The 15,121-nt window shown below is 39.8% G+C and overlaps 1 protein-coding gene across 7 annotated transcripts in view; it reads right to left on the reverse strand.

Annotated features, from left to right (window-relative positions):
• Positions 1 to 4,042: 4,042 nt before the first annotated feature.
• Positions 4,043 to 15,121, reverse strand: part of runx1t1 (RUNX1 partner transcriptional co-repressor 1) — an 88,344-nt gene continuing 77,265 nt past the window's right edge. For all 7 annotated transcript variants that reach the window (XM_041189040.1, XM_041189042.1, XM_041189037.1 and 4 more), the window contains exon 11: positions 4,043 to 6,941. In XM_041189040.1, the coding sequence (XP_041044974.1) occupies positions 6,666 to 6,941 (276 nt within the window). In that variant the 3' untranslated portion in view covers positions 4,043 to 6,665. The remainder of the gene's footprint in view (positions 6,942 to 15,121) is intronic.

The following is a 15,121-nucleotide window of genomic DNA, read 5'->3' on the forward strand; positions in this document are numbered from 1 at the left end:
TGGACATTATCTAGACACACAAATAAGGATAGCTATTTGGGTGAAGAGCCCAAGATGGGTAAAATTCTTACGCTGATATTTAAGACTGGAGGGGAGAAAACAAATGCACACTTTGGAAATTCTCCCATTGCAATTAATACAATGGTACTAAATGTACTGTTCTCAGACTTTAGTTATATCATTGCTGTAGTATCATTTTCTGCCCAGCACCAAGCCAGCCAATATTCACAATATTCAATTATTTTTGTTCAGCAACTTTTTTTTTTAAAAAAGAGAGCAAGGTCTCTCTCCTAAAATTAGAAAGATTAGGAATTAGGTCCAGTGAGCTGTCTGAATTTTTAAAAAATTGACTGACACCAGAATGCAGTTATATTGTAGCCAGTGTGACTCTCACTTTCTTGCTTTTCATACAGGTCACAGCAGATAATCACCTTGTCTTCTAATTGATACTGCCAGTTCTGTAGCAATGCACATGAAACTCCTACAAAAAGTGAAGTATACCTAGTCCACAGATAAGTACTTCAACCCTTTTATCCTTATTGATCTCTCCAGATTTAAGATGAAGCAACACAAATACTAGTATTTCCATGCACAGCAGTTGTCTTAGTTTCTGACTTGGACATATTATGAATTTAATGAAAATAATGGTTTACAAACCATAGTAAGACAAAGCTTTACAGAACACTGCCCAAGTCCTGAAGCTCTTTTACGTAGCAATCCATTGGGTGGCAAGTGTGTCATATGTCACCTAATAACATCAAGAAGCCTGGTTCAATCAGGCTAAGTGAGTTAAATGTGACACTGCAAATAGTGAAGGAGGAATAGGGCTTCCTACAGGCAGCAGGACTTAATTATTCATCCCCTCACAAAGCATTACTTTTGGTTGGCTGGATGTCTGGAACACTATGTTCAAAAAGTACTGAGAAATCCAAACAAGTAGGATTTTGTCTTGCAAGATATGGAGAGCACCTTCCATAGGAATACATCCTACATACCGGTCCAGATACTGAGGTGCAGATTTACATGGCCAAGACTTATGGTGTCCCAAACCTGGGAGTACTGCTAGAATTTAACAAACTAAACCTGCAAATCAATACTGAGCACTGGCAAGACATCCTGCTGCTTGGCCAAGCAGGGCATTGACACTTTTGGTTATCTTTTTGAGGCTTGCAAGTTTCCCTCAAAACAGTTCTCCTCCTTTCCAAATAAAAAGTAGACCCTTGGCATTCAGGATATTATTTATCATTCACACACTACAGTAGACCCTATGTTGCTACTGATACACAGTTCCTGCAGTCTCCACTGGATCTTGATATTTTCAAATCATATTTGATCCTGTCCTGGGGAATTGGCTATGGATCTAAAATCTACACAATTCCCAATACCCAATTAATGATTTCATGGTATGGAAATATGCTGGAATATGATGCAGCCCTTAATTAGTGTGTAATGTATAATAATCTTGGTAATCTGCTTCTCTGGCTCTAATATTAAACGGTTTCCTCATGTGCCTACTCACTATGTAGTTTCTTCCCATTATCAATTACAAATAAAACTAGTAAGTTATTCTTCAAAAAAAAGACAAATGGGCAATTTTGCTTAGTTCAATTTACATTGTTTTAGCTACTTGTGCGATGAATGTCTTCATTTTGCCATGTGAACATTAGGGAAAAATAACCAGCTTGGTTCAGAAAGAGGAGCTGAGAAGTAATAATGGAGCAGTATCTTTGTTGAGAATTCCTACAGTATCACCATTTAGAGGAAATAAAGAATATGCTAGCATAGTAATATCACCCGATGCAAATGTGCATAGCAGGGAGAACAAGTTTTCTTGAAAGGACACTGGCTTCTCATGGAAAAAGGGTGAGGAACTGGTAATATAGCGCTATAGAATTATTCACAGAGGTACTTGGGAAGGCTCTCAATTATGGCAAGTTATCAGCAGATTGATGGAAGGTGTCATCGACAGTGCCATCGAGCAGCATTTACACAGCAATAACCTGCTTACTGACACTCAGTTTGGGTTCCACCAGGGTCACTCAGTTCCTGATCTAACTGCAGCCTTGGTCCAAACATGGACAAAAGAGTTGAACTCCAGAGGTGAGGTGAGTGATTGCCCTTGACATCAAAGGCAGCATTTGACCGAATATGGCATCAAGGAGTACGAGCAAAACTGGAGTTACTGGGAATAAGGGGGGAAATTCTCCACTTTTTGGAATCATACTTTGCACAAAGGAAGATAGTTGTGGTTGTTGGAGGTCAGTCATCTCAGTCCCAGACATCACTGCAAGAGTTCCTCAGGGTAGTGTTCTAGGCCCAACCATCTTCAGCTACTTCATCAATGTCATTCACTCCATAAGGTCAGAAATGGGGACATTTGCTAATGATTGCACAATGTTAGGCACCATTCATGACTCCTCAGATAATGTAGCAGTCCGTGCCGATATGCAGCAATACTTGAACAACATTCAGGCTTGGGCTGTTAAATGGCAAGTAACATTCACGCCACACAAGTGCCAGGCAATGACCACCTCCAACGAGAGAGAATCTAACCCATCTCCCCTTAACATTCAATGGCATTACCATCACTGAATCCCCCCCACTAACATTATGGGGGTTACCATTGACCAGAAACTCAACTGGACCAACCATATAAATACTGTGGCTACAAGAGCAGGTCAGAGGCTGGGAATTCTGCAGCAAGCAACTCACCTCCTGAATCCCCAAAATCTGTCTGCCACCTACAAGTCACAAGTCAGGAGTGTGATGGAATACTCTCCACTTGTTTATTTGAGTGCAACTCCAACAATGCAAGAGGCTCAGCACCATCCAGGACAAAACAGCCCACTTCATTTGTAACCACATTAAATATTCACTCCCTCCACCACAGATGCACGGTTGCAGCAGTGTGCATCATCAAATGATGCACTGCAGCAATTCACTAAGCCTCCTTCGACAGCACCTTCCAAACCGGTGATCCATGCCACTTGGAAGGACAAGGGTAGCAGATGCATGGGAACACCACTACCTGCAAGTTCCCCTCCAAGCCACATGCCACCCTGACTTGGAAATATATCACTGTTTCTTCATTGTCACTGGGTCAAAATCCTGGAACTCCCTTCCTAAATACACTGTAGATGTACCTACATCACATGGAGTCCAGCAGCTCAAGAAGGTAGCTCATCACCTTCTCAATGGCAATTAGGGATGGGCAATAAATGCTGGCCTAGCCAGCGAAGCCCACATCCCATGAAAGAATAAAGTCTGCCCTAGTATATACGAAACTTGTGTTACCCTCTGTTTTTCTTAAATAAACTGTGTAGGCACAGGTAAAAGGCAGTAACTCCTGATAGCTTTTTTTATTCCAATGTAGCAGAAAATTGTTATCCAATATTCCTTCATTGAAAAAAATTGTAATCCCTGCTACAACATAACATTGAACAATATTTATTTTATAGTAAACTAATTTTTTTAATAAATAGATGAATACTTCAGACTGTCAAATTCTTTTGTTATGCTAGCTGATAGTGATTAAAATAATTAACTATGTTCCATTTCCTCAAATTAGATGATATAAATTATACCACAAATTGAATGCAGGTAGCAGAAAATTTAAATGTTGAAAGGTTGTTGGCCAACCCTTTAGGAGATTTAAATCCTCCTGTCGTGATCTCAGTTTTATATGGATAGCACACCACTGTCAGTACGCAGTGCAATTATTGATGTACGTGACCCAAAAGGAGTCATTATTGTTGTGACATTCAAACCTCTGAAGACTGCCTAGAAAGCTTGAAAAGGACAAGAATCTTCTTCAAAGCTTCATTTCTAATTAAAATCTGTACCAGAAATCTCAGGCGACTTTTGTTTCTACTTCCAAATTTATTAGAATACTAATTAATATGCAGAAACCTTTACAATCTGTTGTGTCTTACCTGCAAATGGACTGTGTCAAACCTAGGAAAGCAGTTTACCAAAATACCCAATAGAGTAATATTAAAGTAGTATCACCAATTCCCCACAAAGAACCACAACCTTTGGTGAATACAGATATTAAAATTTTTATTACACAGTAAGGAATACAACAATACCTGAATCATACTTTAAAGATTCACAGGTTGACAGACCATACAATACAGTCCAACTAAAGAAAAAAAAGATAATCAAGGAACCACAGTTTAGACATAGTAGACTTAAAAGCTCAAATATGCTGACAAAAGCATGATGTCTAGACACCCCCCAAAAAGTTAGTCTACCGTTAACTTGTGGTACATGTCTGAATTAAGTATTGCACAACAACTTTCACAATAAAGTTGCAGAACCAAAATTTTACTTAAATCTGCATTTCAGATTCTCCAATTTTTTGTCCTTTTAGAAACCAGACAATATGGAGTCCCTTTCTTAAGTATTCCAGGCATAGGCATGCTTTGCATAAGTTAACCGGCCTTTGCTTTTTTTTCCCCATTTTTGTTCCACAACATGCACCTACACAACAAAGACAGGTGATCCTGTCACAAGTACATCTCACAACAGAGAGGACCCCCCCCCCGTTCCTATCAGCAACCAACCTTTAAACTGTAATCAATGAAGTCAAATTTTTATGCGTTTATACCTACAAATTATACTCTCACATAATCTGTATAAGTGACAAGCTTAAAAGGAAACTAACAAAAGTTCAGGTATGAGGTCTGCATTGTTACCAAGTAGTGATATGGTTTGCAGCTGTATGAGCTTACTTTTGGTTTCCTGGTTCTCTTGTGCCCATTTGGTTTGACTATACCAGTTAGTTTAGCTACTGGTGCAATATACATGCTGTCAGAGGTAGAGTGAAACTTTGCCACTGAGGAGTCTGTAGCAAAACAGGAGAAAAGAGAAGAACTCTGAGAATTGGTTTACACAGGGTGCCCTGAATTAAAGTAAGTAGATCAGTAATGTGATGCACTAATCCTTTCACACACTAGTGTTAATAAAACAGTGCTGTTTTCACATACATCACAGCATCCGATATATACGTGTATGACATCTGGTTTTTGGATTATACAATGGATTTACTGAAACTTGCTGAAATCGTTTAACCTGCTGACTGCTTTGAAACAATTACTGGTGCTTTTTTTCTGATTTTGGTCCGTCGGATCAGTCTTTGGCTGACTTCCCTTTTTTAATACTGTTGATACCTGGCATTCAGCAGTGTTAAAGCTGTCAATCTACACCTCAGCATTTGGAGTTTTTTTAAAAAGTATTTTTTAAATCAGCAATACTTAATGACCTCGCAGTGATATGCATGCACTGTCCTCTTGTAAGATCTCATTATATAAAATGCCACTAGTAATAGTGACCAGTTTGTCAAAGAAATGACATTCACAGCTACCCTAACCTATAGCTAACTCTGTGAAATGGCTCTAGCATATTAAGAGTTTGCCCAAATAAGCATGCCTAGGGAGTCATTGTGACAGTGCAAGTACATTTATGTACATCCCTCTTACAAAACACCAATATGTTAGCATTCCGTGACGCATGCTAAGTCTTAGAAATCCTATACAGAGTGAAATAGCAGCTCAGATAGATAGCTCTTTTTTTTCCTTTTTCTTTTGAGGACAACAAAAAATTCCATTGTGGGAACTACCAGAGAAATATCACTAATACATACAGATATAAAAGCAGCATAGAAAGATACAGGTCTATCACCAACTAGGAATAATAGACTAAATGTGGGCATGGTTAGCTACAATGGATCTTCACGTTTGTCCAACACATTTACAAGAACACCATAGGGAACCTCACAGGACAGAAGTGTTTTAACACCAAGAGAACTACTTCAAATCTGAACAGATGGAGTGGGAACACAGAGTGGGCCAGTGCTGTAGCCACCATTTCATTATCAAAAAAATGAGCAGGAACAGACCTGATTGTCTTACTATGTGGAACCTTGTAAAAGTGTAGAAATGCTCTATTGAGGGCAGCTGGTACTCAGTGACTGCCAAAAAATGCAAATCAAATACAGGCTGTTTCTCATTCGGACTGAAAGCCTCTTATTATGGCATTTTCTTTGTTGTTGTATTCATACATCCCACAGCAAAAAACAGATTCAATTCTTCATTCTGTTGACCTGGATATTGTTTTTTTGAGGAAAGGATGAACATCTGTGCTTCCTTCCAATCTGCTGCACAGCTGCACATTTTGTTGCAGGTCTTCAGAGTTCAGTCGGTAACCCATGAACGCCATTCATCTTCTTGTTAAAATGTCTATGCTGTAGCCAACGCATGTGCCCTTGAGGGTTTTGCAAGAGATTTCTTTTTCATTGTTGTAGAAAAGAACAATGTGTCCTTTAATATTAGCATTTTTGCTTTGTACAGTAATTAGCAATCCCTTGGTCTGCTGTCTGATAAAGCATCTGTTTATGAGGTTACCTAGTTTTAATCCGAGCTACTGGAAAAATAACGAGGGAAGAGGTCAAATCTACTTTTGTGATGCTCTCTGCCTTCTCTGCAGTTTTACAAACAAGAAAAAAGATGAACAAATAATATCTTTGTTTTTTCATAGTAAGTAAGTGTGACCCGTTACTGGCCTTTGTAACTCACTACTACTCCCAGATTAGTTTCTCCTTTGATAGTGTAAGAGTCTTTTTTTTCTTCCTTTTCATCTTTGTGTGACTAAGCAATACGTGTCTTCTAACGGGGGGTCGTTTCTATGGTCGATGGAGTGGCAGGGGTGGTTGACCTGGAGGTGGTTGTTGGTGGTGTGTCCACTGGGCTTCCTGCCTCACTGCTGGGTGTTGCGGATGAGCTGGCTGTGGTTGCCTCACCTTGCTGTTGAGCCTGAAGGGTTTGTCCACACACATGATGGTGCTTTTCCCAGTCCTTATGCTGGCAAAATGAACCACAGTATCGTGCTGTATTGCAGCCGCTGCAGGTCTCGCTGGCCTTGCGCCCACAGTTCCAACAACTCTGTGGAGGAAAGAAACAAAGCAACATAAGTACAACATTAAAAGTTGCCAAAAGTCTACTGGAAAAGTCAATACCAAATTACACAGACATGGCAGAAAGACCAAGAAATAAGATCCTATTCCTATAAACCAGAAAAGCTATGTAAAGCAGGGAAGTCAATATTCATTTGTCCACCTGCATCTTGGGTGGTTATAGCTCATGTAAATAGCGCACATCTCTTATAGAAATGATGTACAGCTTCTGATTTGCAAAGCTATCCCCGCCACTTTATTGTGATATATATTGTGTTTGAAAAAGTGCCCAGTTCCAAAGCACTGTGGGAAACTGTCATCTCAGAATAAAGTTAATTACATGTCAAAATAAGAGGTCTAAGCAAGCTCCTTTAAATAGTATGCTAAATAGGTTCTGGATTCTTTTCATTGTTTTTGCGATGATGGACAGCTCAATGGTGTCTTGTGGTTCACAGGGAAGACAGAACATTAATCGGTACTGCAAATAGTATTAGAACTGCATGGAAGCTGAAAATTGGAAGTGTGGTTGAGGCATTTTTATATTCAAATAAGCCCTAATCAATTGTAACAGAACAATGTTAACTAATTATTATGCAGTTATTCGATCAGTTGACTAATCACAAAACCTCTGTTCACAGGTATTTAAATACTTGAACATCGCTGACTAATTCTATAAGGGAAGCTATCCATTTTAGACACAGGCTTGTGCACACACTCTTAAAATGCAATGATGATGGCAGTCTATAACTGAGTGAATACTTGAATTAATTGCCACCATATCAGTTTCTGTCAGATTAAATGCAGATGTATGGTAAAACTATTAACACAGGAAGAACCAATTATAGTAACCCTGTAAATACTTTCTCCACATCATAACTACTCAAAGGACAAAAATGCTGAAATCCATTTTTTCCAAACAAATATCTGCTGCTCCAAGGCCAGAGTGGGATTCAACCCTCTTCCTCTCCCTTTATACTCAAGAGATTGTGTTTAGTTCTGATCAAACTGATTCAAATTAAAATTAAATAAAAAATGTTTCAGCATCTCTCTTCTCCAAGCCTGTTCTTTTCCTGTACTTTATATAATTATCAGCTGGGAATGCACTGCTAAACATTTTTCTCGGGATAGCAAGGGATAAAATATTTGGAACTGAACAACTCACACTTGTAGGATTTCATTCATGTTGTTTTGCAGAGTTTTAAACTGTTCGAGTAGATGCAAATTTTTGCTTCAACTTTGATTGGCAATAAAGAACTAGGCAATATTCATGATAGACACTGCTTTGTGAATCAGCTACAGACTATATGGCAAGGTAATGAGGACTTGAACAATGATTTATTTATCTAACTTAAAACTTTTGTAAGATTATGTTTATTTTTATTCATTTGTGGGATGTGGGTGTCGCTGGCTAGGCCAGCATTTATTGCCATCCCTATTTTGCTTGCTCAGGAGGCATTTAAGAGTCAACCACGTTGCTGTGGGTCTGGAGTCACATGTAGGCCAGACCAGGTAAGGGCAGCAGAATTCATTCCCTGAAAGGACATCTATGAACCAGATGGGTTTTTACAACAATCAGCAATGGTTTCATGCTCATCATCAGACTTTTAACTCCATATTTTTGTTAGATTCAAATTTCACCATCTGCCGTGGATTACCCTGGGTCTCTGGAATACTAGCAGTGACAATGCTGCTATGCTACCACTAAAAATGGTCACGTAACATTTTCAATTGGGCCTATAAATGGACAAGGTTGCTCACATATGCTAATTAAGGGCACACATCGACTGCAAGAATGCGATTGCAATTTCCAGATGTAAAAAGCACTCTTTCCATTTGTAAAACTTCTGATTGTTTTGTATTTGCACACTAGCTTTAATTGAGTTGTGTTTATAGGCACCTGTTTAGCCACTTCACAGCCCCTAGCCTCACACTATTAAAAAAAAATCACAATTTGCCATTCTCTGATCTGAAGTTGATGACCTCACATTTCCTCATACTGAACTTCGTCTATAATAGTTTCATCCATTCGCTTAACTTATCTTTATCCCCTCCTTTTTTCATTGCCCAATTTTTAATTGTGGTTAAAAACCAGAGATCAGTTACCAAACAACTGAACAACTCAAACGGAAGGCACCAGAAACTCCTTCTGAATGCTATAGTCAGCAATATACCTGATTAAGAATGTATGAGTGTATTGCCATCATCCTCCTAATCACAGCATTTAAAACATTGAACCCACTGAACACAGTTTCCACCAGTTGGATGTAGTTGTTCGTCTCTGCAAACAACCAAGTTGGGCCCTGAAACCTGGATATATGGACGTGAATTCACATTCCCAGCCATCAGGTGATGTAATCCAGCACCAAATCAGAAGTCTGTACATCAGCTGTATGATGGATATTTATCTTCAACATGGTGGAAGACTACTTTTATATTTCAGACATTTGGGCTTGCTCTACCAGGATCTCATATAAATTGTAAAGACAATTGGTAAAGACAACAAAACAAAACATGCATTTATAGAGTGCCATTCCCATCCTCAGGGCATACAAAAGCATTCCAATGAAAATGATTTATTCAAAGTGGTGACTACACTTCAAAATATATGATCAGTTAATATGTTTTTACTGGTGTTGTTTTAGTAATGAATGTTGACCAGAAAGTTGGGAGAACATTCAGCTCTTTCTCGACTAGTGCTATAGGATAATCCAAATCCACTTAAACCAAAGTCTCATCTGCCTGTTCAACATCTCATCTGAAGAATTGCACTCCAGTAATGCAACACTCATCCAGTGCCATATCATGAGCTCTAGTGCTGGTGTGGACTTTGAAACCATCACTTGCTGACTCGCAGATAGAAGCACTATCACCTAATTAAAATTCGAGAGATTCCTACTCCAAGGAAGGTGCTAATCAACATAAGCAGGAGCTCTCCCTTCCTGTAATCATTCCCCCTACTCATAGACCCACCTGACGTCTTTGTCCTAAATCTTGTAGTTGTGCCAAAGTAAGCTCTTTTACTGCATATCTAAGATCTCTGAATCATGAAGAAGGGCTATTTTATTTGGTGTAACCCTAAACTGAATTGGGGCTCCGCTGTGATTAAAAAGTGATGAGAAAGACCAAAGCAACTCAAGAGCTTCATTTTAAATTGAAGACTTGGTGACATTACTATAATGCAGTCAGATGTTTGAGCTCTACACTTTCTTGCCAAACAACACAACTTTCATACTCAACTTGACTTTAAAGGTCATGGCACATATTTTATGTTTGCATAAAACCAGTGAAGACATGGTGCTGTTTGCTATACAATGGCTTCAGCTCAGTGGGAACAACCTTAATTTTAAGTCAGAGTACGTGGGTTCAAGTGCTATGGTAGGATTTGAACATATAATCCAATCTGGTAATACGTTTGAGGTGCTATCATCTGGATAAGAGATTAAAAAAAACCCTGTCTACCCTTTCAGGTCAAAGAGAGAGCAGGGGATATTTTCTGATAAATTGGTTAAATTTAGCCATTGACCAACATCACTGAAAATTAGATTATCTTTTTAGCTGTTTGTAGGAACCTGCCATGCTGCCCATCAGTTTGATATCCTGAGGGGGGTTAGTTAGCTCAGTTGAATAGATGGCTGGATTGTGGTTCAGTTAATGTCAACAGCGCAAGTTCTATTCCTGTTCTGACTTTGGGACAGGGACCGGAGACAGGTCCCAAGATTGGAAGGCAATATCAAACCACCACTGACAAAAAAAACATTGCCAAGGAAACAGCTCAGGATGAAGCATCTGCTGAGAATGAATCAAAGACCTGCCTTCAGGCAGAGCCCAAATGAATGAATATTCTACTGCAAATGATTTACTCAATGATAAGTAAAATTTGTAACAAGTTAAGAAAACTTGCATAGAAATTTACAATGCAGAAAGAAGCTATTTGGCTCATTGTGTCTATACCAGCTCTTTGAATGAGCAGTCATGCTTTGTCCCACAACCCCACTTCTCTGTCACACTTATCCCTCATCCTCAAGTACCTGGGCAACTCCCTTCAAAATTACTTATGGAATCAGTTCCCACCAGCTCATCTGCTCAACTACATTTTTCAAAATTATGCCATTTATTGTATAATATCTATATTAGCCCTCCCAAAGTGCATCACTTTACACTTCTCCATGTTGAACTTCATCTGTCATGCTTCTGCCTATTTCAACATCCTGTATGTCATCCTAAATCCTGTAGCTATTCTTATCTTTATCTATTACTTTGCCAAACTTCGTATTATTTGTAAACTTTATAATGCTGCTTCCTACACCCGAGTCTAGGATTTTTTAAAATATAAATTGAAAGGAGTTGGAGCGCCTAAGTTGTGTTGCATTACAAATCAACTTTTTCAATATAACCGATGTCAAATCCCTATTTATAGCAATTCAGAATTAATCGGTGCGGTGCCATCAAATCTAATTGAAAGAAAAATCCAATTTTGTCCACCTGGGTCATACAGATCATGTTTAACTCGTGTCTCTGATACATTAGATGCTCAGCTGGATTGACAGTACAGATTCAACAATTAACTTCAGCAACTAGAGAGAATGCAATAAAATTAATTTGGTTCTGCTTCTCGCTTCTGATTACAATTCCTTTTCCTCCTTGAAGCACACACGTGTGGAAATCACGGGAGAGTAAGATGGTGTTTAGAAGTGGTGCTCCCATCAACATTCACATAGCTGAGATATTCTTTGCCCAAGCTCAAACATACATAATGATTACTTCTGTAAGCCTGGGAGAGTGCATGACACGCACAAGATTCCGATGCAACCAAAAGTCAATGCCCCCGATTAACTTGTAGAGAAAATTGGCAGCAAAAAAAAAATTCAGATTAAATCCCAAGTAAATAATTCCCAATAGATTTAATAAAATGCCTAATTCAAATAATTCTTCCCATATTAAACACAATCTCCAGGCATCTGGACAGTGTCACATTTCCTGTCTTTTTCATCAACAAGGCCATATTATCCTTTAATTCCTTACAGCACTGCAGCTGGTGGCAATCCCAATGTCACTAAAAGTGGGGAACTGTAAATGGAAGGGTGCAATCGCTAACAGGCATGTCGCGACCTACCCAGGGTCTCTGGAGGGAGCAGTTCAGAAGCAAAAATAAAATGGCTGCACAGGTAATGAGCATTCATTCTCAGGCTGTTCTAATGGCTGGTAAAGTCCTCTTAACTGATAAGAAAAATAACAATTACTCATCCACAATCATGCTTCTCAATTTTGATTGATTCTTCATTGACAATGCTGCTGTGCGAATCAACCCTCCAGTGTAAATGGGCAAACTTTTGCAACAAGAGTCCTGGCGCATTACAGGACTATTTCTACTTGAAGCAATTCCATAACAAATGCATTAATCACTCAAAAGCAAGAGCAAACATGGCGTGCATTAGATTTCTGAATTGGCAGCTAAACAGTCTATGAATATTTGCATTCTTGTTCACCATAATACCTGCTTTGTAACTTGCACCAATATATAGTTTCTCCAGTACTCTTAGTGCAGGACTGTACAATACCCACAATTACAATTTAGAGCATTTCAAAAATGACAACTGTATCACAAAGAAAAGCTTATACACCAAAACCAACAGTAATATTTGCTAAACTGATTGATGTTGTTTTAAAACACACAGAAAACTAAGGTTCCGGGCACAATCCCAGGTCTTTGTCAATTTCATCAGGGGCAGTCATTAGGGTGCTACCATTAGGCACGTTGTAGAAAAAAAGCCAGTGTTCCTTCTTCTGGCCATTATCCAAAGACCCAAGTAGAATCCTGCTTTTAGGATGTGCGTAATGCTGGCAAGGCCACATTTCTTCCTCATCTTTAATGGCCCTGAAAACATGGAGGTGGGTCTTTTTTTGAATTGCTGTGTAGCACTTGTGCTGGTGTTAGGTACAATATTGAACGAGGTCTATCCAGCAATGAATTTACACCAGAATTACATGCAAGTTGGAGGTAAATGTATATTCCCATGATGCTGCTAGCCTTGCTCTTGTTGAAGTCATAAGAACATAAGAAACAGGAGTAGGCCATTTGGCCCCTCAAGCCTGCCCTGTCCTGCCATTCAATAAGATCATGGCTGATCTGCCCCAGGCCTCAACTCCTCTGTCGCCCCAGCTCCTCAGATATTTAAGTTGAGGGCTATCTCACCTCATCAAATACTTTCAGTGATCTAGCCTCCACAACTCTCTGGAGTAGATAATTCCAGATATTCACTATCCTCAGAGAAGAAATTCCTTCGCATTTAAGTTTTAAACAAGTGTCCCCTTATTCTGTAACTATGTCCCTTAGTTTGAGATTCCCCCACTAGTGGAAACATCTTCTCAACATCTACTCTGTCAAGTCCCTAGCAAAACTGGAGGCAATGGGAATCAGGGAGAAAACTTTCCACTGGTTGGAGTCATACCTAGCACAAAGGGACATGATTGTGGTTGTTGGAAGTCAGTCATCTCAGCTCCAGGACATCACTGCAGGAGTTCCTCAGGGTAGTGTCCTTGGCCCAACTATCTTCAGCTGCTTCATCAATGACCTTCCTTACATCATAAGGTCAGAAGTGGAGATGTACGCTGATGATTGCAGACGTTCAGCATCATTCATGACTCCTCAGAAACTGAAGAAGTCCATGTCTAAATGCAGCAAGACCTGGACAATGTCCAGATTTGGCTGACAAGTGACAAGTAACATTCGTGCCACACAAGTGTCAGGCAATGACCATCTCCAACAAGAGAGAATCCAACTATTGCCCTTTGATGTTCAATGGCATTACCATCACTGAATCGCCCACTATCAACATCCTGGGGGTTACCATTCACCAGAAACTAAACTGGACTAGCCATATAAATACTGTAGCTACAAGAGCAGGTCAGAGGCTAGGGATCGTGCGATGAGTAACCAACCTCCTGACTCCCCAAAGCCTATCCACTAATTACAAGGCACAAGTTAGGAGTGCGATGGAATACTTCCTAATTGCCTGGGTGAGTGCAGCTCTTACAAAACTCAAGAAGCTTGACACCGTTCAGAACAAAGCAGCTCGCTTCACTGGCACCACATTCAAATATTCACTCCCTCCACCATCAACGCACAGTAGCAGCAGTGTTTACCATCTACAAGATGCACTGCAGGAATTCACCAAGGCTCCTGAGACAGCACCTTCCAAACCTATGACCACTACCATCTAAGAGGATAGGGGCAGCAGAGAGATGGGAACACCACCAGCTAGAAGTTCCCCCGCAAGTCACTCTCTGTCCTGACTTGGAAATATACAGCCTTTCCTTCAATGTCACTGGGTCAAAATCCTGGAACTCCCTCCCTAACAACACTGTGGGTGTACCGACACCATATGGACTACAGTGGTTCAAGAAGGCAGCTCACCACCACCTTCTCAAGGGAAACTAGGGATGGGCAATAAATGCTGGCCCAGCCAGCGAAGCCCACATCCCATGAATCGATTAAAAAAAAAGTCCTCTCAGAATCTTGTACGTTTCAATAAGATCACCCCTCATACTTATAAACTCTAATGAATAAAGGCCTAACCTGTTCAGCCGTTCTTGATAAGTCAACCCCTCCATCCCAGGAATCAGCCTAGTGAATCTCTTCTGAACAAACTCCAATGCCAGTATATCCCTTCTTAAATATAGGGACCAAAACTGTACACAGTACTCCAGGTGCAGTCTCACCAACACCCTGTACAGTTGTAACAAGACTTCTTATTTTTAACTCCAAACCCCTAACAATACAGGCCAAAATTCCATTTGCTTTCTTGATTACTTGCTGAACCTGCGTGCTAACTTCTTGGTATTTCATACACAAGAACACCCAGATCCCTCTGTGCTACACTTTTTTGGTGTGTCTCTCCACTTAAATAATACTCTGCCTTTTGGTTCTTTCTACCAAAATGCATGACGTCTCACTTTCCTTCATTAAGCTCAATTTGCCCAGTTTTTGCCCACTAACTCAATCTATCCATATCCCCTTGCAGATTCCTTATGTCCTCATCACAACATGCCCTCCCATCTATTTTTGTATCAGCAGCAAATTCGGATACATTACACTCTGCCCTAACTAATTGAAGCCCTAGGACTGATTCTAGTGGCACTCCACTAGTTACATCTTTCCAACTTGAAAAA

The sequence above is a fragment of the Carcharodon carcharias genome, chromosome 6, assembly GCF_017639515.1.
Source record: "Carcharodon carcharias isolate sCarCar2 chromosome 6, sCarCar2.pri, whole genome shotgun sequence".
Classification (NCBI taxonomy): Eukaryota; Metazoa; Chordata; class Chondrichthyes; order Lamniformes; family Lamnidae; genus Carcharodon; species Carcharodon carcharias.